This window comes from Trichoderma reesei, assembly GCF_000167675.1.
Source record: "Trichoderma reesei QM6a unplaced genomic scaffold TRIREscaffold_4, whole genome shotgun sequence".
In the NCBI taxonomy this organism is placed as follows: Eukaryota; Fungi; Ascomycota; class Sordariomycetes; order Hypocreales; family Hypocreaceae; genus Trichoderma; species Trichoderma reesei.
In genome coordinates, this window is record NW_006711151.1 from 1,041,848 (window position 1) to 1,065,880 (window position 24,033).

At 54.4% G+C, this 24,033-nt stretch overlaps 10 protein-coding genes across 10 annotated transcripts; 6 read left to right on the top strand and 4 right to left on the bottom strand.

Moving 5' to 3' along the window:
* Positions 1–88: 88 nt before the first annotated feature.
* TRIREDRAFT_120733 (uncharacterized protein) lies at positions 89–807 on the bottom strand. The gene is made up of 2 exons (XM_006963362.1): positions 710–807; positions 89–584 (listed from the first exon to the last, which is right to left on the bottom strand). Exons 1-2 carry the CDS (start codon positions 791–793, stop codon positions 417–419), a joined length of 252 nt encoding a protein of 83 aa, XP_006963424.1. The 5' UTR covers positions 794–807; the 3' UTR covers positions 89–416.
* A 1,005-nt stretch (positions 808–1,812) lies between these two features.
* TRIREDRAFT_75972 (uncharacterized protein) lies at positions 1,813–3,212 on the top strand (the record flags this gene model as incomplete). Its single annotated transcript, XM_006963182.1, has 4 exons — positions 1,813–2,061; positions 2,128–2,151; positions 2,274–2,344; positions 2,447–3,212. The coding sequence occupies exons 1-4, from the start codon at positions 1,978–1,980 to the stop codon at positions 3,210–3,212; spliced, it is 945 nt and encodes a 314-aa protein (XP_006963244.1). The 5' UTR covers positions 1,813–1,977.
* A 3,406-nt stretch (positions 3,213–6,618) lies between these two features.
* Positions 6,619–7,193, top strand: TRIREDRAFT_104952 (uncharacterized protein; the record flags this gene model as incomplete). Its single annotated transcript, XM_006963183.1, has 1 exon — positions 6,619–7,193. A coding segment is annotated over one exon (575 nt), but the record flags the coding sequence as incomplete, so codon positions are not given.
* Positions 7,194–7,386: 193 nt separating this feature from the next.
* Positions 7,387–8,979, top strand: pkac1 (catalytic subunit of cAMP dependent protein kinase; the record flags this gene model as incomplete). Its single annotated transcript, XM_006963184.1, has 5 exons — positions 7,387–7,533; positions 7,576–8,118; positions 8,191–8,444; positions 8,510–8,887; positions 8,952–8,979. The coding sequence occupies 5 exons, from the start codon at positions 7,387–7,389 to the stop codon at positions 8,977–8,979; spliced, it is 1,350 nt and encodes a 449-aa protein (XP_006963246.1).
* Positions 8,980–11,401: 2,422 nt separating this feature from the next.
* TRIREDRAFT_58051 (uncharacterized protein) lies at positions 11,402–13,611 on the top strand (the record flags this gene model as incomplete). The annotated part of the gene is made up of 7 exons (XM_006963185.1): positions 11,402–11,488; positions 11,596–11,667; positions 11,831–11,892; positions 12,014–12,195; positions 12,284–12,915; positions 13,091–13,259; positions 13,361–13,611. The coding sequence occupies 7 exons, from the start codon at positions 11,402–11,404 to the stop codon at positions 13,609–13,611; spliced, it is 1,455 nt and encodes a 484-aa protein (XP_006963247.1).
* Positions 13,612–14,217: 606 nt separating this feature from the next.
* On the bottom strand, positions 14,218–16,397 carry TRIREDRAFT_75975 (uncharacterized protein; the record flags this gene model as incomplete). The annotated part of the gene is made up of 2 exons (XM_006963363.1): positions 16,069–16,397; positions 14,218–16,000 (listed from the first exon to the last, which is right to left on the bottom strand). The coding sequence occupies exons 1-2, from the start codon at positions 16,377–16,379 to the stop codon at positions 14,218–14,220; spliced, it is 2,094 nt and encodes a 697-aa protein (XP_006963425.1). The 5' UTR covers positions 16,380–16,397.
* Positions 16,398–16,943: 546 nt separating this feature from the next.
* Positions 16,944–18,695, top strand: TRIREDRAFT_120737 (uncharacterized protein; the record flags this gene model as incomplete). Its single annotated transcript, XM_006963186.1, has 3 exons — positions 16,944–17,141; positions 17,194–17,475; positions 17,545–18,695. Exons 1-3 carry the CDS (start codon positions 17,114–17,116, stop codon positions 18,693–18,695), a joined length of 1,461 nt encoding a protein of 486 aa, XP_006963248.1. The 5' UTR covers positions 16,944–17,113.
* A 259-nt stretch (positions 18,696–18,954) lies between these two features.
* TRIREDRAFT_57868 (delta 1-pyrroline-5-carboxylate reductase) lies at positions 18,955–20,100 on the bottom strand (the record flags this gene model as incomplete). Its single annotated transcript, XM_006963364.1, has 2 exons — positions 18,955–19,904; positions 20,031–20,100. The coding sequence occupies 2 exons, from the start codon at positions 20,098–20,100 to the stop codon at positions 18,955–18,957; spliced, it is 1,020 nt and encodes a 339-aa protein (XP_006963426.1).
* Positions 20,101–21,588: 1,488 nt separating this feature from the next.
* Positions 21,589–22,514, top strand: TRIREDRAFT_104958 (uncharacterized protein; the record flags this gene model as incomplete). Its single annotated transcript, XM_006963187.1, has 3 exons — positions 21,589–21,744; positions 21,842–22,018; positions 22,086–22,514. 3 exons carry the CDS (start codon positions 21,589–21,591, stop codon positions 22,512–22,514), a joined length of 762 nt encoding a protein of 253 aa, XP_006963249.1.
* A 388-nt stretch (positions 22,515–22,902) lies between these two features.
* Positions 22,903–23,579, bottom strand: TRIREDRAFT_57595 (uncharacterized protein; the record flags this gene model as incomplete). Its single annotated transcript, XM_006963365.1, has 2 exons — positions 22,903–23,229; positions 23,361–23,579. The coding sequence occupies 2 exons, from the start codon at positions 23,577–23,579 to the stop codon at positions 22,903–22,905; spliced, it is 546 nt and encodes a 181-aa protein (XP_006963427.1).
* Between the last annotated feature and the right edge of the window lie 454 nt (positions 23,580–24,033).

Genomic DNA, 24,033 nt, shown 5'->3' on the forward strand with positions numbered 1-24,033 from the left:
TACACGCATATCGATATACTTGGTAGATACCCAACGGAATGATACACGGCTTTGACGTCTCTTGTTTCCTTCGGCTGAGGGGCTGTTGAATGACGGAGTGGATGATTCAGTGTATATGTCTATAGCCCATCCCAAACACCAAGACCACTCTAACCAAAGAACAAGGTAGTAATACATGATTTCGTCCAAAGGAACAGTAACAGTCGCCCAGTCCGTTTCCTTTCTTCCCCCCCAATGCTCGGCAGCCCGAACAATATCATACACGGCATCCCTTCATTCGTTGGTCGTTTCGGCTCGCCCTTCAGATCGGGATTGCGTTTCCCTTTATCTCTTGCCACGAACATTGCTTCATTCGCCCAAGATCTCATTATTCTGTTCAGGAATTTCCATTTTCCATATCTTCGTATGCGAATTCTTTAGTTGTTGGCCTGCTCCTGTCGTATCCGGTTGATGTACGCCGCGTTGACCTGGTTCCAGGCGGCCATGTACTTTTCCATGCACGACGTCATGCACGTCTGTTCGCTGCTGGAGAGGGAGGTGCCGGGCTTGGGGACGCATTTCTCGAAGCAGTTTTCCTGGAGTTTCTATATTGATCGGATTAGCTGGTCAGCATCTTGGTTTTGTGGTAACATTTCACAGATGCCGGGGGTTTGGCTAGAGGATGTGGTGGTGGGATGTATTATAGGTAGGTAGGTAGGTATCTGCATACTTCGATGAGGACGCGGGCGTTGGCGAGGTTCGCTTCCGCGAGGACCTGCTTCATGACGGATTGCTTGACGGATGAAGAGTCCATTATGGAGGCTGTGTAGGGTCAATGGATGGGAGGGTGTGTTTGTTCGGGGGAGGTTCGTTGGTAATAGTTGTTTTTTTGGGTTGATTGCTGGGGTGGTGGTTTGGAGACTTTTGAAGATTTCGGACATGTGAGGATCTGGGAGTTGCACATTTCGCTGTGGCTGGTGTGTGGCGTTGGGGAGCTAGCGGGGAGACGGTGGCTTAACCTGGGGTATTTGGCATGGATGGTGAAGAAGGTGAATTAGGTACCGAAGTAGGAACTGAAGAGGAGGTCGATGTATAAATCTATATCCTTACTTGGAAACTGTTAATCAACTACTGGTACATCCAAAGCCGTTAGAAGAGATGCTACTAGGTAATGCTCGATTTGTTGGATGTTGATACTCATCTTGTCAGGGGAAGATCTGGCATGTGACTGTTTGCTGGAGCTTCAGGTCCTTAATACACCCATTGACAAAAGTCCACTGGAGTAACTTGTAACAGAGCCCGAGATCTCCTATCGAGAGCTGGATGCTTGGCAAGATGCATTGCAATTACGGATCGCATGCCAATGTTATTGAAGCTCGTGCCTCGAACAATGTTTTGAGACAGCACAGTGCACGATGCCCCACCACGGGCGTGGCCGCTGTCAGCTCGAGGTACAGGCACTTTATATGACCGCGGAACAGCCAAATTTCACTCGCTGGAAATGTATCACTACGCTGGTTTTCAAAGCCAATTGGCGTAGTATCAAGTTATAAGTCTTTTGATGTGCACGAATGAGTGTCAGGATATCATGTAAGCTTCAGCTACTCCAATAATGATAATTTTGTGGCTCAAGTCAACGGTTCAGACCTCAACGGTTGGCAAAGTAGCAGTACCACAAGCAACCCCCTTCCAGAAATCTAGTGCTAGCAGGGGCGACGCCTCCGTGCCTCTACAGTCTGGCCTATCAAAGATTAGCACTGTGTCGCGGGCTCAACACGAATTGTGGCCTTTCGGAACCTCCCATGTGAACTGCCTCACTGGCTGCTGCTTCGTTGCTGGACATTCTCTGAACAAAACAAACGGACAAATCCCACCCGACGACGACGACGAGAGAGGCGGCTTCGGATATCGGAACCCGTGCTGCTCTCCAAGCGACCTCGCCGACTGCCCGACCATTGGAAATTGGATCCCTGCCGTCACGATCGAATCGCTCCCAAGATGCGGCTCTCCTCGCTGTCGGCCGTGCTCGCCGCGGCGTTCGCGTGGACTGCGGCGGCCCAGGAGGACTTTAGGAGCATAACGGTTGGTTGATCTGGACAAGGAGTTTGCGCACGAGTTTAACTGTGAGCTAACGGAGTTTGCGCGCAGCTCAAGACGCACACTCTCGAACAAGTCAGTCGCAAACCGAGGAGAGGGACAGGAGGAGAAGGGGGAGGAGCAGAGGATGGAATGCAAAGACGAAGACCGCTGGAAGTTGAGCCGAGTTTCTAACCTGCTTTGGTTTCTCTCTTTAGCCCTACCTGGACTCTGACATGCAGAGCCGATGGTTTGACTTTGGCGGCGATACAATTATTCGGACAGACTCGTACGTTCAGAAGCCCCCCTCCCCTTTCCATGTCTACTTGTATACCCAGCAAGCACGCGCTCGCGCCCATTGTGCGGCTCACAAAGCTCAACTCTGCTGCAGATACATCCGCCTGACCTCCGACCGACCCTCGCAAAACGGCTGGCTCTTTTCACGGGTGCCCCTCACGGCGACCAACTGGGAGATTGAGGTTGAGTTCAAGATCCACGGCAAGAACTCACTGTACGGCGATGGCTTCGCCATGTGGATCACGAAGCAGCGCGGCCAGCTCGGGCCCGTCTTTGGCCACGCCGACAAGTTCGAGGGCCTGGGCATCTTTGTCGACACGTACAAGAACAACCGGCCGGGCGTCGTCTTCCCCTACGTCATGGCCATGTTTGGCGACGGCCAGACGTCGTACGACAAGAACAACGACGGCAAGGACACGGAGCTGGCCGGCTGCTCGGCGCGCGGCCTCCGCCACTCGAGCATCCCGACCAAGCTCCGGTTGACCTACTTCCAGGACAAGAGCCTCAAGCTGGAGCTGCAGTACAAGACGGTCGGCGACTGGCTGGTGTGCTTCGAGGTGCAGAACCCGCCCTCGATCCCCAACATTGCGTACCTGGGCTTCAGCGCCGAGACGGGCGAGCTGAGCGACAACCACGACATCATCTCGGTCGTGTCCAAGAACCTCTACACCAGCCCCGTGGCTAGCGGCCCCGGCAAGGGAGCCCCGAAGGGCTCGTACAAGGTCAAGGCTCCGGTCGAAACGAGCGGCGGAAGCTGGACGTGGTTCTTTTTCAAGATTGTCTTGTTTATCCTCGTGGCGGGCGGTGCGTACGTTGGCTTTACCGTGTACAGGGCAAAGTCCAAGAGCCACAGGTTCTGAGTACAAGCACGTGAAGCGCATGTATGGATGTTTCTGAGAAGGCAAGGAGAGGAGGGCTGTTGGAACTCACCCGGCCAACTGACCCAAGCAGAAGAAAACAATTGGCCACTTTCCCAAAAGATGATGGGGAGGTAGGGGGAAGACGTCGTTGCCACCACCAGAAGCATACTACTTATAGGATTGGATGCTGGGCATTTCTGTTGTTGAGGAGCTCTTCGCTGTGCTAGGCGTTTTCTGGGACTTTGGGTGTTGCTTGACTACCTAACCTAGCATGGGGGTTGGGTGGGCGTGGACTTGCAAGACACTACATGGCATCTCCGTGAAGTGAAGGGTTGGCGGATGGGCGAGAACGCATTACTAGCAATGAAATGAAGTTTTTTACCAGTTCATCGGTGTGGTGTTCCGACTGATATACTACCTACCTTATTAGTGTAAAGGGTTTGTTATATGCCCTGAGGTGCCTCAGCTAAGGTGAGCTCGAGGAAAGGAAGCTGTCCAAAAGGGTTTTAGTCTGACCATCCATGTATGGTGATGTGAAGGTTGCAGGGTAGTTCGGTGTGAGGAATGCAGTACGGTTGCGCACATCTGGTTTTGTCTGATGAGGAAGAAGACGAAACTTTGGATTTCTAAGCCATTCAACAACTTGGAGTTGACTTTTGATGGTTTCGTCCAGGGAAGAAGTGGAAGTCGAATGCCAATTCGGTAAGCCCCTATAATGAATTGAACGGGGTCTGTTTGCTCGAATTGCTTGACTGCTTCGTGACGTAGCCTCCATCTTGCGGAATTACAAAGTTTCGACGGCGCTCAAGAAGCACAAGAATGAGGGGAAACGCCAAGGTTTGAACTTTAGAGGTAGCTTTACTCTTGCCTCTCTGCATTGTGTGATCCTTTGATATTTTGGCCTCGTCAGCTAAACAGCGTTGGAACCTGCAAGGCTACTGACCTACCAAATGTATGTATGTACAGGATTGCTGGCGCAAAGATGAATCAGGGACATCCCCCGCATACCTGGGATCGTGGCGGGTTTTAGCTTGTGTGATTTACATCGACGGCTGCTTCGGGACTCTGCTAACCAGCCATTGAAATGCAAAGGGGGGCCATGATCGTAATTGCGCTGCCAAAATCATGAATTCATAAATCTGTTAACAAAATAAGGAGAAAATGCAAAGCCACGAGATACATATAGCAATTGCTGCTCAATCTCGAGTCGGCTGTTGGTCATAGTAATTCAAACATCAATGTTACATAGTAGCCCAGATCCTCGCCGAGGAGCCATCCATCATCATCTTGCAGCGTTAGTCCCGGCTGGAGGGAGGCACCAAATTCCCACGCCTGGCGTCATCATCGTACTGTACATCTACCGATCGCTTATTCAGCTCCGACACTTACGAGGATTTGCTGCTTCTATACTGTATCTATGTGCTGCTGTGTGTGATTCTACCTACCTAGGTAGGTAGTCGATAGGTAGGTACATGTAGGTAGGTTAGTACCTAGTCAGAAGCAGGGCGCGACGCATGCAGCTGCGGTCACTCTGGTGCATCTCCATGTGTCTGGTGTCTCAGCACATAAAGACGGCCATTCTTGATTCAGCTCGAGGACAAATAATAGTACTGTAAAGACAGCATCACGATCAGAAAAGAGAGACAAAAGCACATCAACCCGACAGCGAAATTGCAGTGTTTCAGCTAGTATTGACCTCGCACCGAGGATTGCCGTGGGGCCACTCTGCGAAAGCTATTTGATTGCGTAGGGCGCAGCACTTGGCCTGAGCACCACGTTGGTCTTGGACGGAGGCCGGTTGTTGCTGAAGAGGGCACTGGATCCTGGATCGTGAGAGACTTGGACGGATGGAGGGGGGGGGCATTCGATCGATACCTACCTTGAGTCTCGTTGGGTCACGTTGGAGCAATTGAAGACATAGGGATATAAGTAGTAATAGTACCTTGCCTTACCTTGGGAGCAGGAGAAGGACAAGAGAGAAGAAGCAGAAGGTATGTAAGCAGACGCAAAGGAGAAGCAGCCAAAGCCCAGGCCAGGACGCTTTGATTCTCCAATCTCGCCAAATCGATTGCTTCGATTCGCAGCGCCACAGCCGATCCCAGCCCGTCCCAGAGCCGCTCTGCCGCATCAAGTCCATCTCAGTCGTTTGAACTGTTGTTGACTGCTGCTTCTGAAGTTGTTTAAAAAAAAAAATACGAGTAGATACCAACAGCAAAAGTAACAGCAAGAGCAACATCTTGCCCAATCAATTTGCTTCTTTTCATCGCAATGAACAAGGTTAAAGTAAAGGCAAGGCAAGGCGGTAGGTAGTACAGACGTGGATGGTGAGGTTGAGGCTGCAACTGACCAGACCCGACCTAGCTAGCTGGGCTCCTTATTAGCGTTGTGCCGTGTCGTGTGTGCCCTGAATGACGCCCATTTGACGCCCTGCATTGCTGATTCAAGACTGGACGCCCGAAATGCTGACTGGACCGGAGGTTCCTTTTGCACGGGCTTTGATTGCCTTGCAATTTTCACACTTGCTCGCCTCAAATGTTGAATCAAGACTTGCACTAATAACAATAGAAGTGTACACTTCAGAACGAAGAAAGAAACATCTCCCGTCGCCTTTGCCAGCTTCCGGCATCTGCCTCGGCACCCCTGAAGCAGATCATTCAAGACGCCCCCTCGGACGCTGAAGCCTTTGGACTCACTGCAAGCGGCCTCTCCCTCTTCTTAAACCACCTAATACCTCCAGCCAAGGTACATTGGACATCATTAGCACCACCGCACTGCCAATCAACGGCGCCTCTCCCAGCTCTGCAAGCTTCCAGGTTGCCCGCCCTCTTCGTCGCCCCTCCCAGCTCCAGCTCCAGCTCCAGCTAAAACGGCACAGCTGCATCTTGCATACGAGGCACCAACCGGTCGGGTGGTATTTGATCAGTTACAGTGCATTTCGGCTCAGCTCAAGGCCCTACACACGGGCTATTACAGTACAGAGTACTATCTCATCATTCCCCAGCCCAGATCGCCGCCAGCAGCCCAAGTGACACCTTGAAGAACAAGCAACCACGGCGACATCACTGGAATCGAGAGAGCCTCCGCAGTTTTCTGTTTGCCTGGCTCGGATCTAATTAGAGGTCCCCAAACCCAATTGCCATCCGTTCCGCTGCCCGCTTTTGCTCTTTTTGGCTCTCCAGCCCCTCGATTGAGCTGGAATTCCAATTGCTTTCATCTTGTTTGCATCATTATCCATCTTGTTGGATTTTTTTCCCCTTCCATTCCCTTTCTCTCCCTGTTCTGCCCCGGCCCAACCGTCCGTCCGTCGCCGCAAAAAAAAGCCTTTCTCGCCGCCTTGCTACAACCCACCCGAACCAACCCCCCCCCTCTCAAATTAATCCCATCCATCCGTCGCTATCCTGCTTTAATGCCTTCCTTCGGCTCGTTCCTCAAGAAGAAGCGCACAAAGGAGGGCAGCTCCGGCTCTGACCCCTCCGCAAAGGCCAGCAGCAGCAACCACCACAGCGCAGCGCACCCCACCAGCCCCGTCGCATCCAAGAAGAGCTGGGACGACTCGACAGCGGCGCAGCAGCAGCAGCAGCAGCAGACGCAGACGCAGACGCACCAACAGACGCAGCCGCGAGCCATCACCTTCAAGCCCGGCTCGGGTGGTGCCAGCGCTGGTACCGCTACCTCGGGCCCTCCAGGCGCTGCCGCATCGAGCGCGGGCTCGGGCATTGCTGGTGCTGGTGCTGGTGCTGGTGCGGGTACAGCGACAGGCACCAACCTCACTGCTGGCCTCAGCAGCAGCAGCGGCAACCACAGCGCCTTTCCAGGCGCCCTGCTAGGCGCTCCTCCCCCCCAGCGCACCGCCGCCGCCTCGCCTGGCTCCATCTCGCCGTCCGCATCCACCCCCATTCCCGCCTCCGCACCCGCGCTGTCGACGCCAGCTCCTGCGCCGGCCTCGTCTCTCTCGCCAGCTTCGCCCGCCCTGCTCTCGACGTCCGCAGCCTCGGCCTCGCCCTTGGCCTCCGCTTCCGCCTCAGCCTCTGCTCCTGCTCCTGCTCCTGCCCCCGCTGCCGCGCGACTCTCGGCCACGGCCGCGCCCTCCTCCTCTCCCGCCTTGTCTCCCGCCTCCGCCTCTGCCGCCCCCCTCGAGCTCTCCCACTCCCTCTCGCCCACCGCCCAGCCGACCATGAATCCCGCCCTCCAGCCTCCCCATCCCTACGCGCCGGGCCACGACTCGCAGAACCTCCCCAGCATCAGCAACCTCATCAATTCGCCCCAGAATGCCGGCTCGGCCAACGGCTACCCCCCCTCGTCGTACCAGCCCTCCGCTCCTGTAGGCGCCCAGATGGCCGACGCCAATGCCGCTCAGCTGCAGCAGCAGCAGCAGCAGCAGGAGCACCATCACATGTCGTCGGCGATGCAGCTGGACCCTCCCAATGAGCAGCAACCACAACAACAACAACAACCACCGCAACAGCCCCCACAGCAGCAACCTCAGCAGCAGCAGCAGCACCATCAGCCTCAACAACAACAACAACAACAACAGCACCACCACCACCAACAGCAGATCCACCACGGCCACAGCGTATCGCTATCCCAGCCCCGCGTCACCAAGGGCAAGTACTCGCTCGGCGATTTTGAGATTCTGAGGACGCTGGGCACCGGTAGTTTCGGCCGCGTTCACCTGGTCCAGTCCAAGCACAACCAGCGCTTCTACGCCGTCAAGGTGCTCAAGAAGGCGCAGGTCGTCAAGATGAAGCAGGTCGAGCACACAAACGACGAGCGCCGCATGCTGAGCGACGTCAAGCACCCCTTCCTCATCACCCTGTGGGGCACCTTTCAGGACTGGAAGAATCTCTACATGGTCATGGACTTTGTCGAGGGTGGCGAGCTGTTTTCGCTGCTGAGAAAATCCGGGGTATGAGAGTTCCCGATATCCATTTGTCGTCTTGTTGGACCTTTTTGGCTAACCCACCTTGTCATCCACCAGCGATTCCCTAACCCGGTCGCCAAGTTCTACGCCGCCGAGGCCACGCTGGCTCTGGAATACCTGCACTCCAAAAACATCATCTACCGCGACCTGAAGCCCGAAAACCTGCTGCTGGACCGGCACGGGCACCTCAAAATCACCGACTTTGGCTTCGCGAAGCGCGTCCCCGACAAGACATGGACGCTATGTGGAACACCAGACTATCTGGCTCCTGAAGTAGTCTCTAACAAGGGCTACAACAAGTCTGTGGACTGGTGAGTGGTGGCGGCTTGGTGCAATGGTGCGGTCGAATGAGCGGATAAACTGATGCGTGCTCTAGGTGGTCTCTCGGAATCCTGATATACGAGATGCTCTGCGGATACACGCCATTCTGGGACAGCGGTTCCCCCATGCGTATATACGAAAACATTCTCAAGGGCAAGGTCAAGTACCCGGCGTACATCAACCCGGATGCACAGAACCTGCTCGAGAGACTCATCACGGCGGACTTGACCAAGCGGCTGGGAAACTTGTTTGGAGGCTCACAAGATGTCAAGAACCACCCGTGGTTTGCCGAGGTTACGTGGGACCGATTGGCACGCAAGGACATTGATGCTCCGTATACGCCGCCGGTCAAGGCAGGATCCGGCGACGCCAGCCAGTTTGACCGATACCCCGAGGACCCCGAAAAGTACGGGGGTCCGGGCGGTCCTGACGAGTGAGTGCTTTTTCTTCTTCTTTCTCTCTGGCAAGCCGTTTCAAAATGCTAACGCTCAATGCAGATATGGCAACTTGTTTCCCGACTTTTGAGTATATCAGCAACGTTCGAATCGAGGCATACGCGGGCACGTTGACGACTGACGATGAGGCTTTGAGCGTGTGGCCTGAGTGGAAAGCAAAAGGAGCATGTTTGCCTTTATTTCTTTTGGGGTTTGGGATGTAAAAGAGGTGGGCTGCTGGGCCGTTTGCTTGGTTGCATCTCGGTGATGGGCTCTGCATTGGAGAATGGGTTTCTTTCTCTCTATCTCTCTCTATGGAAAGGGCGGTTCGATCGGTCATGGGGGGGCTCTTTTGACCTGGAGTCTGTGTCGGAAAACGTGTATTGGGGAGGAAGGGGAGCTGTGTTTGCTGCTGCAAGGCCAAATCTGTCTCGCCCGGTAGCCAACTATACGACGCACCTGTATATCCATCTTTTATTCTTTTTTCCCCCTGTTGTTGTTTGTCCCTTTTCCTGCTTCTGTTCCTTCTCTTGGGCTATGATGGGCGAGAAGGGGAGTAAAAGGGGGACGCATATCTAGGTACTTGGGGTCTTGTATACTTTTTTGACCTGGAGGTGCCGATGTCGAGGGAGCTGAGCCAGAGGTTGTGCTTTGCATGTGCTTCTCATCATACTCCGTACCTACAGAATAGTAATATGACTTGTACTTTTGCCCCTGACTGGTCTTGTGATGTATTTCGATAGTCTCATTGCATGTGTGTGGTCTTGGTGCTGATACTACATGTACCTACCTCCCTCTACCTACCCTACCTAACCTTGAAGTGATACTGGACACAGGTGGTAAGGGTGAGGGAGCACGGTAAGGGTCAATGCGCGTGGACTTTTGGTACTAAGTAAGGTAAGGTAGGTAAGGTAGGTAGAGATGCGAGGCAGACCCATGGAAAATCTCTGCAAGCGCGCGCACTGCAGAGGGCCCCCTTGCTTGGAACAGATTCGGTTGATTGGGGTTGGAAGGGCATCGAATTGCGTCGTCGTTTTGTCGTTTTTCTTTGTCGAGAAGAGGTTGCGTTGTGCAGAAAAAGGCGGTGGGAATGTTAGGCCGGTATTAGGTAGATTGGCGTGTACCTTACTTGGAGCGGTTTTGGAGGCGAATTAGGGGACTTTGATCTCGCCGAGACCCATTGATGGGCATTGACTTGGGAGTCTTCTATCTGGAGGAGGCTCGTTTCTCTGTTGGAAGAAGTTGAAGTTGTGGTTCACAAGTCGTCTTTTCAAGTATTACGTTGAAGGTACCTATCTATGCGACGCCAGATACATGGACGGGAGTTGATCTTGTAGTGAAGAATCGCCGGCTTGATTCTAGCAGTTTGACGAATTGAAGCTTCAAGAGGCATTGCAAAGATGCTTGCATGTCACTACCTTGGCAACCATACAAGCCTTTCTTAGCTTCGGCTTTTGCCATGCCCATCATCGTTTCTTCATCAGAGAGCATCTTGTATGTATGTACCTACTAAACAGGGGGGGCATGCATTGGTGCTGGCTGACGTGGGGTTTTTGTGACAGATCCCCTGCCTCTCGCTGTGGCATATCCTTACGAGTAGTATTGCTCTACCCAGGTATTACATGTAATAGTAGTACAGTATGTACTGATTGTAGAGGGGGGGTTGTGGTAGGTTCTTGTGTGGGCTTTTCCTTGTGTCTTTATGCAGGTTGGGTTTTACCAGGCCATATTGCGGTACCTTTTGGTAGGTTGGCTGTTTGCGTGTGCTTGCGTGCTTGGTTGCTGTCTGCTACATAAGGTAAGGTAAGGTATCTGCGAGAGGAGAGGCTGGGGTGTTACCGAGACATGCATCCAATTGTAATTTTTTCGGGCATCGGGGTTTTGTCTCTTTTGGAACCCTTTCTCTCTTTCTTTCTTCCATCGGTTTTGACAAGCTTTTCTGAGACTGCTTTGGAGAGACTTTCCCCCCTTTTCTCTCGCCTTGTACCTACCTAGTGGAGAATTGCTGAGAAGTCCTGCGACTATCGTTACTTTGTTACCTAAGGTACCTACTGTTTTGTCGTATTTGATGGAACAAGGTATTGGTATCTTGTTCTTCTGTTGATCTTGACTTTTTGGCTTGATGCATTGGAATTGATGCTCGGCTTGAGACTATCTTGCCAATTTGTCATCCGATTGATCATATAAGCGTGCATATTTGCATTGCATAACGAGCGAGCGAGCAAAGCGGGTGTCGTGTACGTGATTCTTTTTTTTTGGGTGGACATTTCAGCGGCAGGGACTCGATTGAGCAGCACGACGGCGGTCATCATTGGGATTGCCTGTTTCTGATTTCATTACGACTCGTTGTCATTGCGAAAGTTCCATCGAGGCTGTGGACTGATCCGGTCGCGATTGAGAAGAGGCGTTGGCGTTGCGCGCTCATTTTAGCAGTGGCCGGGTTGGAAGAGAAGGATTTCTGGTTCGAAGAAAAGGGGAATTTGAAGAGAAACAAAGAAAGAGGCGGCGCAGAGATGGACGAGTACATGTTCAAGTTCTTCCTGGACGAGTGTCGCGTCGTCGAAGAGAGGACGAGCTATGTCGAGATTTTCAATTACTCGGTGAGTTGGGCTTTTCGAGATTGAAGAAAGACGAGGGTTGGAGATGACATGGAAGGCGATGGCGGGGATTTGATGGAGGCTCATGGGATTGACTTGCATCTACACAGAATCCGCTTCACAACTCGGTCGAGGAGCATGCGCTGCCCATGTCGGAATTTGAGAATTTCCTGAATCGGAGGGTGAGTTGATGATTGCCTTCTTATTCTTTGCTTGGCCGATGGAGAGAGGCGTTGATGAGGATGCAGATGCGATGGGATGGGATGAGGAGGCATTGAACGGGGCTGGACCCTGGGACACTTTGAGAGTGTGTCGTTGTGTGACTGACTTGAAGCTTTTGGATAGGGGGCCTTTGAACCGCCAAAGCTGCCAGAGGGCACCAAGCTGTTGAGCGCCATTCGGCTGGTGTGAGTCTTGACCCCCCCTTTGATATCACGACTTTCTCCCGTCCGTTATTCAAAGCTGCTATGAGCGCGTGTCGATGACCACCAGTTTCATCCAACCGCTAACATTGAACAAATGCTACAGCATCCAGAAAGACGCCCAGCACAAGGACACCTTCATGCCGAGGACAATCTCGCTGCCCAAGGACAAGTACATGTCCATGGTCAGGACGCTCAAGCTGCCCTTTGGCGCCATCGAGACGTCGTCTGTCGTCGGGCCGTTCTTCTGGTGCGCGTACGACCAGGACGACGACGATCCGCATCTGCGTATGTTTGAAACTTCCATCCCTCCCCTTATATCAAAGATGATTCTTCTAACGTGTGTGTATGTGTGTGTGTGTTGTTGTCTTTGCAGACATTGTCCACCGCAAATCAGACGTGCGCAAAAAGGGCAAGACGCGCGGGTGGGAGATGATGCTGTCGTACGCCTTCAACACGGGCATCACGACGGGCTTCATCAAGGGCACGCCCAGCTCCGACATTGCGCCCGCGCTCAAGCACCTGCGCGGGTGCAGCGCGCAGGTCGGCCACCCGATGCTGCTGTCGACGATTATCCTGTCGCACGACCTGTCGCCGGCCAACGACGAGAAGCAGCGCGACGCGCGCGACTGGCTGCGGCGGCTGGAGAACGCGGTGAGCATGCGCGACGAGGTGGAGGAGGGCGAGCAGTACTTCCAGGACGGCATCTTGTCCGTCGACGGGCTGAACCGCGACCTGGTCGAGTGCCACAGCCATGTCATGTGGAAGCGGCCGCAGGCGTATTTCGTGCTGGTGAGGGAGATGGAGCTGTGCATGGAGCGGTTCAAGGTCTCGTGGATGGATGCCAAGAGGGATTTCTTGTCTGAGGAGGAGGAGAGGCATCGCAAGACGATTGATAGGCTGCATCGGAGCATGCTTGCGCGGATGGAGTTTTACAAGGTCAAGCTCAAGGGCTTGGAGAATTACATTCATACCACGTTGGAGAGGTTGAAGGTTCAGCGGGAGGCGGTAAGTTTCTTTCTTTCTTCTTCTTCTTCTTCTTCTTCTTCTTCTTCTTCTTCTGCTCTCCAGGTCCCTTTTCTCCTTTTCTTTTTTTTATCATCCAGGGCCTCTCCCCCTTTGGTTTGTGTCTGCTAACGTCCTGATTCTTGTCTGATTCCAGTTGTACAATATCATATCTCAGCGAGAGGCACGGCTCAACCTCGAAATCGCCGGCGAGCAGCGGCGCATCGCCCACGCCAGCAAGCGGGACAGCACCGCCATGAAGACAATCTCCCTCATGGGCGCGCTCTTTCTCCCGGGCACGTATCTCGCCTCCGTCTTTAGCATGACCTTTTTCAACTTTGACGCCGGTACGTAAACCCCCCCCCCCCCCCCCCCCCCCCCCTTCTTGGCCCCCCCCCTTCCCCCTTAAAGCACAAGATATTGATACAATCCTTTTCTCGAAACGGAGCAGACGCCAACCCCGTCATCTCCAACTGGCTATGGGTCTACTTCGTCATCACCATCCCGCTGACGGCCCTCATCGTCGGCTTCTGGCTGTGGTACGACCGCCGGCGCGAGGCGCGCTACGCAAACGACGACCAGAAGCTCGAGGGCGACATTGAGCAGATGGAGATGAATATCTTGAATTCGCTGCGCAAGAGGACGATGAGCAAGACGCATACGTGGAATAGCCGGAGCAAGCCCATTCATCAGGCTTGAAATTGGGAAAATTGCGCGCGCGCCCGGATAAACAACAAGAGAGGGGGTGGGATAATTGATTGATTTGAGAGGGACAAGTGACATGATGATGATGATGATGGATATGACGGTAATGATGTCCTTGACGAAAGTTTTCATGAAATGGGCCAAGTAATTTTTTTGTGTGTTGTTGTTGTTATCTTGGGGGGGTTGTTTTTGCTTGGGTCTGAGTGCTGCTCTAATGTTTGGGGGTTTGCTGGTTTAGGCGGTTGACGACTTCACTTCAGCATCAAGAAGTAGATAGCAGGCGACTTATAGGTACAAATTGTATAAAGTAATATACCTGAGGAATTAATTCATGGACGCTCTTGAAGCCGTTTTGAAGTGAATATGTATCAAGACGAGATATTACAACGCTGGTATAACAAAACAGAAAAAAAAAAAGTTTGAAACACAACAACGGCTGAATCTATAATCTAGGAAGTGAAGAAAACAGAAACTCCACAGACCCTAGATGTCATCAAGCACCCCAACTCCATGACGTCGCCCATATCCAAGACAGAACATATATATACCCAGAAGAAGGATTAAAAAGAAATAAAAAGCGGCAAGGGCACTTGTCTTGAATCAGATGCGGATGTGGCTATCACCGCCTCCAAACCACCTCCTTATGTCCGTCCCGTTATTATTGTTGCTGCTGCTCCCGCTGGCGGCATTCGCAGGCTGGGCATCGCTTCCTCCCATCCACTTGGGCTTCTTGATGCCTTGCCCAATGTCCTGGAACCACTGCGGCGTCTCAAACGAGTCCACCGTGTTCTTCATGCGATGCCCTATGATGGTAAAGATGTTGTCGTCTTCGGGCACTTCGTCGGTGAAGCGAGGCGGTGCCTGACCAGCTCGGCGAGTGTTGCTGACAGGCGATCGCAGCGGTGATCTCGATGGTCTGGCGGAAGAATCTTGGATGGCTGGAATAGACAGGATAGGAGCTGCTCGGCCCGTGGCTCCATTGGCTAGGGCACTGCGCCGCGGCGTTGAGCCTCCCAGTTCCCTAGCGATGAGATCGCGGCCCTCGCGCCAAGATCCCGTGCCGTAGCCCGTCGGGTTGTCCTCCTCGTCATCAATGATGTCGACGCCGGTAAAGATGCGCTTGACCCGACCGTATAACCCAAACAGGGTAGCCAAGATGGGAATCACCAGGGCGATGGGGAAGAAGTTGTCGAACCACTTGCCCAGGGGCGTGACGTCGACGTACTGCCCGAGGAAGTGATAGAAGATGGTCTTTTCGTAGACTTCTTTGGACAGAAAGGTGAGAAAGTTGTATGAGAGGGGAACACTGAGCTTGGCCACTTGCGACGCGAACCAGAACGCTGCTTCGTGTCCGGTGTTTCGCTTGACGAGGGCTCGTCCGCGCCATGCCTTGATCTCCGTCATGGACGAAAGAGCCGCAGCGCACATGTAGCAGATCCAAAGCGCCGCGATGACCTGTCCTGCAAACCCGACCTGCGCCTTGTCGCCCACCCAGTGGTGGACAACGCTGACACGGATAATGGACAGCTTGGGGAAGGGAAACTTGACGATTTCCGACCAGACGATGCAAGCAGAGGCGAAACCCAAAAGCGCACCGAAACCCATTCGCACATATGGAAAGACGTAGTAGTAGCAGAGGTATCGCGAATACGGCGTCAAGATCTTCACCCTGTCCCAGAAGCCGGCGTGAGGCGAGACGTCGCCAAAGTCGAGCTTCTTGGAGGCGACCGAGTCCAGGATCATCTGAAGCTTGGCGGCCTCGTGCACCAACCGCGTCCACTCCCCAACATATTGAGATCGTGAATGCCGTGCGCGCACGAGTTTCCGCGTCAGGTCGGCCAGGTATTTCTCGGTGATGACATGCGGAACGGCTTGACGAGGCGCGGTTGGATCGAGGAGCGATGACCGCGGCTGCGACTCGGGGACATTGGCCATCTCCTGAAGCTCTTCGATCCAGTCCTGGAACGCCGCGGCGGTTCCCGTCTTTCGCCGGCTGAGCTCCGACACCTGCTGCTCGACCTCCTCGACCGCGGTGAGCGAGTCCTCCATCTTCTCATACACCCTGGGGGCCTTGATCTGTAGGCTCCGGAGTCTACCGCTAATGCTTCCGCTTCGAAGGAGGTGTCGCGGTATCGAAACTAGGCCGTGGCCCATTAGGTAGATTGCAAGAATCAGACCCCAGCAGTAAGACAGAGCCATGAGGAGGGCTTTGAGCGCCGTAAAGGAGAATTCGTACGAGATGAAGATGTACACCAGGCCGACAACGCCGGCCCCTAGGATCATGGCGTAGAACTGGGCGTTTGCACGGAGCGAATACATCAACTTGTCGTAGGGCTCGCGGTAGCCGGTGTCAGAGTACTCGGCAAGGATGGGAAGGATGAACCTGAGAGGCGGCAGGTTAGAATCGCGATGCATGCACCACAAGGTAGAGTCATATAGAGGCTCTCTCACCATGTCAGGCAGAACGTCAGCCAGTACGTGATCCTCCACAGCACCAGCACCACGCGCTGAGGCAGCCAGATACCCCGCGACGCAACATCGTCCGTTATGGCGCTTGAAGCGAGGTCGATGGGGACCAGCAGGACGAGAACCGAGGGGAGCCAGAGGGCGAAGAAGATGGGCACGATGTAGAAGGCGGGCGTCGTTCGGAGCGGGAGGTAGTGGCGCAATATCAGAAGCACGGCCAGCGACACCAGCAGCAGGGCGATGGAGGAGAAGACGAAGGAGCCCACTGGCGTCGGGCTGCTCGCAATTTCAGGCATCTTGAGGCGAGGCTTCAGGGGGGAGAGCCATATGCGCGCTCGGGCGGCAGAAGCTGCAGGGCGGCCACGCGGTTGCGGGATGTTTTCGATGTGCTGGGAGAGCTGCTGCAAGGCACGTAAGACAGAAAATGCTCGTGCTCGTGCAGCTGTCGGCTGGTGGACGACTTTCTGCGGGCGAATCGAATGGTTGTATGGATGGACCAAGTCCGGATAACGCCCACCGAAGCTGCTGGAGATGCTCTGGATGCGTTTCACAGACCCACTCGACGGCTCTGGCAGGCGTGACGTAATATTGCAAGGAACGGCTCCCTAACGGCTCAGGGCCTAGTGCACTTGGCTGTCTCTGCCTTGGATTCAGGGCATCAATGCAGCCCGCGGTACATAAGGTAGTAGTACTGTAGAGTATCGCATGCAGCCGCTTAATTGAAGTCGCGTTAAGCTGGCTGGCTTGCTGCAGACGCGCTTTTGCTGCGAGGCTCGATTTGCAGCTGATAGACGCTTCTTTACCTGTCGCCTTCTTACTGCAACGAACACATTTTCTTCTTCTTTGTGTATTTTTCCTTCTTTCTCTCTTTCAGTCTTCATCTCATCGCGTACACTGGGAAGCGCTCAACGCTGCCGTTGCCGCCTGTCTCTTTTCTCGCGTGCGCATCTTTTTCCCTTGGCGCGATCAACCACCTCGAGGGTTCATCAGCTGCAACAGCTTCAGCATCGTCGCATCCCCTCCTCTGACCATGGCTGGTCTCCCCGACCTCGAAGAGTGTAAGCTTCAATTTGCGCTCTCAGAGCTCTCCAGTGCTGACTTAATATCTAGGGTACGCGGATGCCAACGATGCGCTCAACATCAGCCTGGTGTCGCCGTCAAAGGCGGGCCTCAAGACCATTGCGACGTTCCACCCCAAGTTCACCTACTCCATCTTTGGCGACGACGAGAAATTCTTTGGATACAAGGACTTGAAAATTAACCTGCGGTATCGCGCCAACGACATGCGCCCGCACCTGCGGGTCGCATACAGCAAGAAGATGAAGCCTGTCGGCGAGCATGAGCCCACCGACATCGTGGAAATTCTGGAGGAGGGAGGCCATCTGCCCAAAGGTTCGCGCTCTTGCCGCCTGGATATCCTGGGTAAACCAAACAAAAATCATCTATACTGACCTGCTGCAGTCGCTTTTGTCAAGGGGTCGGACTTTGAGAACAGCTCGCAGCAGCTTGGCGACAACTGGACTCCGCCCGGAACGCTGTACAAAAGCTTCGATGGCTCCGATGGCCAGTACGAGGTTCGCACGGCAAGCCTTCTCGATCCTGCCATCAAGCAGCTCAACAGCCGCATTCAAATCTTTGCTCGCCTGTTCATCGACGGAGGCTCGTACATTGGCGAGGATCGAGAGGCAGGCCCTTCGACGACGCCGGATCTCTCAGATGCCGACAAGTGGACCTTCTTCTTGTTGTACCGCAAGCAGAAGTCAGTCGACGATCCGGAGAAGACATCATACACTTTTGTGGGCTACGCCACAGTCTACCGCTTCTTTTATTTCCCAGCGATACCGACGCCGCCCACTTCGCCGAGTGAAAACTGGGAGCTGCCGGCGGGTGACATGGACTTGTCCGAACTTCCGTGCAGAACAAGGCTCTCCCAGTTTATTATTCTGCCGCCGTTCCAGGGCAAGGGCAATGGCGCGCACCTTTACAACGCCATCTTCAAACACTACTACGATCATCCCCAGACGCAAGAGTTTGTGGTGGAAAACCCCAACGAGGCCTTTGACGACTTGCGGGATACTTGCGATTTGACGTTTCTGCGAAACATGCCCGAATTCAAAAACCTTCGCCTCGACACTAAGGTGACTGTACCCAAGTCCGGGCCTCTGCCTCCCCTCATTGTTGGGCAGGAAAACCTCGAGAAGATTCGGCTAAAGGCCAAGATTGCGCCTCGGCAGTTCTACCGCGTTCTGGAAATGCACCTCATGTCCCAGCTGCCACGGTCAGTTCGGCCGACCATGTCACTCGATGACGACGTTCCGTCTCCTACAGCGGCGGACAAGCACCAGGAAAAGCTGTGGCAGCTCATTGTCAAGCAGCGGTTATACCGCCACAACAAAGAGGTACTCTCCCAAATGGACCTCGGTGAGAGGATCGAAAAGCTGTCAGAAACGCTGGGCAGTGTGGAGCTGGAATACGCCAGGATCCTGGCAGCCCACGAACGTGCTATGCAGCACTCTGTTCCGTCTAACGGAAAGCGAAAAGCGGATGACGGCATCGACGAAGTCATGGAAGAGGCAACGTCTAGCAAGAAGGCCAGGGTGGAGGACGCTTGAGAGGAATGGCGGGCATATGGGGGCTTGGTTTCATGAACTCCCCTGAAATAGGGTCTATAGGAAATGTTATAGCAGGCGTTGGGCGGGAAAACTTTGATACTACTTTCAGGAGAGAAAAGAAAAAACAGTGGCTCTATGTAATCTATTGTATAACAGGGGAACCCGAGCAAGCAAAGCATGCCAAATGCTTTTCTTTCATATGAACAAGACACATCATGGACCAAAGAAACCCATCAAATCCTCTGCCCACATACTTCGCCTACTCATCAAAGTGCAGATGAGCGTCGCCCTGGTTAACAACGGTAGCGGCCTGGATGTTCTTACCGAGCTGGCCGGCCACGCGGCTGGCCTCCCGCACGGCCTTGGAGATGGTGCCACGCACGCGCTCCTCCTCGAGGACGAGCACGCCGCTAACGGTGCAGCCTCCAGGAGTGCAGACCTTTTCCCTGAGCAGAGCCGGGTGTTCACCGCTCTGGATGAGGCCGGTGGTTCCTCGCATGGTCTGAGTGGCCATCCTAGTCGCCTCAGCACGGGGGAGGCCCATGGCGACGGCGCCCTCGATGGCGGCCTCGAGGAAGAGGGAATAAAAGGCCGGGCCGGAGCCGCAGAGGGCGGTGGAGGCGTTCATGTAGCGGGCGGGCAGGTAGACGACGTCGCCGACGCGCTTGAAGATCCAGGTGACGAGGGTCTCGGTCTCCCGGGGCAGGGGCGGCTCGGTGGCGCTGATGACGGTCATGGACTCGCGGATGAGGGCGGCGGTGTTGCACATGGCGCGGACGATGCGGCAGCGGCCGTCCTCGTCGGGGTCCTTGGAGGGCACGGCGCCGTGGAGGGCGATTTCGAGCTGCTCGACGGTGATGCCGGCGCAGACGCTGATGAGCAGCTTGCCGTGCAGGGCCTTTGCCATGCCGGGGGCGCCCAGGATGTCCCTGACCATGTAGGGCTTGCAGGTCAGCAGGATGACCTGGGACTGCTGGACGGCGGCGAGGTTGTCGTTGCGGACGACCTTGAGCACCGACGAGTGCTCCCACAGGGCGCCCTTGACCTTCTTGGCCGTCTCGGGGGTGCGCACGCAGGCGATGAAGCGCGAGGGCAGCGAGCGCGGGATGTCCTCCGAGGGCGTCGAGGCGCCGGACTGGAGGGGCTTGGGGCCTTGCATCTCGACCAGGGAGGTGAGGATGCCGTTGAGGATGGCGATGCCCATTGTGCCTGAGTGAGTTTTTTGCATGAGTCTCTCAACTCAGACGACGACGACGACGGGTTTTTTTCATGGTGAGGCTGCTTTTTGCTTTTCGCCCTTTTATTTTTCGCCCTTCGCTTTTCATTGAGACTTACCGCAGCCCAAGACCGCCATGGTCAGGTCCTGAGGCGGCTGAGGCGTGCTGTGATGCGTGAGAGCCAGCATGTTGGACATTTCTGTGGTGGTGGTTGTGTGGTTGTTGTTGTTGGTGGTGGTGGATGAGGTCGTTGTGGTCTTGACGATGTCGGAGTGGTCGCCCATGAGGTTTCGACAGGCAGTTTTACTGCTACTAGCGTTGACAGGTGGCCAAAAAAAGGAGAAGAGCGAAAGCAGGGGACGTGAGAGGAGAGAAAGAGTACGGGCCACCCAAGTTGCCGCCAGGCCGGAATAATTGTTATATAAGGGATGAGATGAAAAAAAGTTGGTTCTCTTCAGTTTCATCTGAAGTTGGTCCGGGATTTGCGAGTTAAATACTGAGACGAGTGAGAGTGAACTGGTTTCTGTGTTTCCCCCTTTAATGCAGCACACGGCTGTCATCGGAGCGGTTGGTGCCCAGCGGGACGGATCTCACTGATCACAACCTGGATAGGTGGTATGTACATACTTGGAAATAAAAGGGACATGGGTTTGTATGTAGTATTTTGGTGTAAATCCACGGCAATCTACGGAAACAAAAGGTGTCCGGGTGTGCACTGGGCCTCTAAACTGGTTCCTGACAGACCCCAATTTCAGGGAGTTGGTGGAAGGATTGATATCGAGGGGGGGGGGGGGGGGGGGGGGAACGATAATGGCTCAGCCGACAATGTTTCATCGTTTGTCGCCTCAACTCATCATTGAGCTTTGTGCTTGCACTCGGGCTGACTGATTTTGATGTTGCTAGCACTTACACCGTTCTACCTGGACATTTAGCGTTGCTACCCAACTATTGCCGTCTGTGGTAATAACTGACCTTCTACTACCAGTGATGTGAGGAGTCGGGTACCAGATCTAATGGACATGGCGCATGTGCTATTGATGGATTAATATGGATAGTACGAGTACATACACGGTATTTACACACTTTGGGCTTGGAGGTTCGGTGCCAGGGGTTCCGGCTTCAACGATTGACGCTACCTACCTACCTTAGGTACTATATCTGGGGGGCCAAAGGGGCCTAAATCGGAGGCGGTTTTAGGCCGTGCAGCCGCTGTTGGGCGATTGGATGCATCAATCAAGTCTCCAGCTCCCGCTTCGACATGTCTGGGATCTGTTTCCGGCTCTTTACCGTGGGCTTGCATTTTGGCGACTGAATCGGCAGCAAACATACTATTACATAGCGAATTCCAAGACGCTCGGAGTAGCACAAAGCAAGGTAATCCGGCCTTGACGGCGTGCCTGTAGTACTTCTCCAGCTAGGTACCTGTATGTATGTAAGCTGGTGCGGTCTAGCCCAAACCGTTGGCAGTGGCTCACCGAGATGCACGAAATGCACAGTTGATGCTGCTGGTGCTTTTCTTCTTCCCCTGTATCATTAACTGACCGAGTTTAGCTGGGTAGTCAAGCCACAGTGAGGCGCAGATCAACCTCCATTTCATCTCAGCCTTGCGCCTCCCACGCTGCAGCACTTCAGACATCGACAAAGAGATTTCTCCAGACAGAGGACTCGCGCGCAACATGGCGGATCCTTTCGAGGTCCGCATGCGCTTCAGCTCGCAGCTGCAGCACCTCAATGCCTCCGTTGCCTCGGCGCAAAAGGCGGCGCAATATGCCTTGAAATACAAGGACATGGACGAGGACCTGCATTCATGCATCCTCGAGCAGGTTGAACGGGTGAGTGGGAGACGAAGATTGGCGACGATGATGGCTTCTCAACGAGACCTTGCCTTTCTTTTGGCTGATCTGATCAATGCTGACCGAGCCTCCACAGAACAACATGAATACACGTGCCAATATCATGTACTTCATAGAGCACTTCCTCGACATGGCGCAGCGCGATGGCCACTCGGACTACATCCGCATGATGCAGCGCGACATCATCCGGGTGGTCGATGCAGTGGCCCCTGACGACGGCTCCGGCGCGGCCAATGTCAAAGTTGTCCGAAAAGTGTGAACGACCATTCTCACTAACCCCCCCCAGCTTTGCCTCTTTGACTGACTGCCGCATCAATCAGGTCCTGAACGGGCTCCAGAACAAGGGCTTCCTCGAGCACCAGGTGGTTGCGCAGATTGAGGACGTCATCAAGGAGCGTGGGACAAACGATGACGACCTGGGCCTCGCGTCCCCCAACAGCGACGTGGACATGACGGACGCGCCGGGCTCCGAGTCGAAATCCCGGCGGCGGCCCGCGTCTCACGGCTTGGATAAGCGACAGGTCGAGCAGCGGATCGAAGAGGATCGCGAGCGGCACAAGCGCGAGCGGGAGAGGATCTGGGCCGTCCCCAAGGGAGAAGACGCCGAGATGACGAAGCTGTGGGAGGAGACGAGCGACTTTGGCGAGGACGACGACCGGCTGCTGACGGAAGAGGGGGACGACTTTACCAAGGAGATGGAGATGCAGCAGTGTTCGCACCAGCAGCCGACGAATGGCAAACGCCATTGATTTTGCTTTTGTTCTTCTTCTTCTCTCTGTCATGTTAGTATATCTGCATTGGGCGGCGTTTGTGTGTGTATGTGTGTGTCTTTCAGGTACCGCATTGGGTATGAGAACTGTATGTATCTATGGAACGTTGAGATACCCCGAATTGCTATATCGTCCCATGATACTGGAGAAAGAAGGATTCTGCAGTTCAACGATGGCTGCAGGAACAACGAGACCAATTGACTCCGTGACATGCAGAGGAAGAACGTGGAAAAAAATCATCTCTTCTTCGATATATATAATACACAAGATTTTTGTACATGTACCTCGACCATCTATCGTGTCATTAAGATCATGCAGACAATCCCTCCCATATTTTGCCCTTTCCTTTCGCCTTTTCTCTTTTCCCTTACTCCATCACAACCACCGCGCCAAGCTCCTTCATGGTGGCAATAATCTTCTCCGCGTCCTCCTTGGGCACGTTCTCCTTCATCATCTTGGGCGCGCTCTCGACAAACTTCTTGCTGTCCACCAAGCTCAGGCCCAGCATGCCCTTGACCTCCTTGATGACCTTGGCCTTGGCCGCGGGGTCAATCGACTGCAGTTTCAGCGTGAAGAGCGTCTTCTCGGCGGGGGCAGCGGGGGCCTCCTCGGCTTCCTCAACGGCGGCGGCGGGTGCGGCGGCGGCAGGGGCAGCGAAGCCGCCAATGGGCATATCGGGGATGTTCAGCTTGCTCTAGAGAGAGGGAAGAAGAAGGAAAACATCAGGTTAGTCACGGTGCTTGCGGGAAATGACGGCCGTGGTTTGGCTATCGGGCCACTTCGTGTGTGTGTGAGAGAGTGTCTCTTTGGTGGGCATCTATTTACTTTTAGGCTTGAGACGAGATCAGCAGTCTCCAGCAGCGTCAGCTTGCTGATCTGGTCGACAATGTCGGCAATCTTGGGGTTGACGGCCTCGGCCTCGGTTGAGTTGTACCGCCTCGAGGCGCATGACACTCGGAAGGCTTGTGCGGGTGATCGAGGAGCGGCGGCGGACCGCAGCTGGCGGGCGCAGGAGCGCGCCGCAAACCGACACGGAGAGGCCATTGCTGTGGTTGGGGAGAGATGATGAAGGCTGGAGCTGGAGCAGGAGCAGGTAACGCGGCCCAATTCGCGGAGTTCGTGGGGCAATCTGCTTGTCGATAATTGTGCCTTGGCCGCTCGTCGTGAGAATGGCCTGTCCTGAAGTTTTTCGAAAAGCTTCACCTTTGCCGGTCTGAGCGGCTCCTGATTGGCCCGGAAATTCGTAGCCCCGAGTGCCCCTCCTTCCCGCACCCTTGTTCCCGACTAGGAAAAGAAAAAGTTGGCGGGACGCTCATATAAAAAAAAAAGTTGGAGGAAAAAAAAGTCCAAGAGCAGCATCAAGCAGCAGTTTCACGAGAGACGGCAATTTCGTTCGACGAGAAAAAGAGCTCAATCATGGCCATGATTGATGTCTCTCGGCAGAGGAGGTCGCTCCTGCGGGATGCGGCTGCTTTGGACCATCTGCCCGCTGAGCTGC

Excerpts from the sequence above, each read along its gene's own strand:
- TRIREDRAFT_120733 (XM_006963362.1), bottom strand. The coding sequence starts at position 793 with ATGGACTCTTCATCCGTCAAGCAATCCGTCATGAAGCAGGTCCTCGCG. Across the intron at positions 585-709 it reads ACGCCCGCGTCCTCATCGAA|AAACTCCAGGAAAACTGCTT; the intron begins GTATGCAGATAC and ends CGATCAATATAG.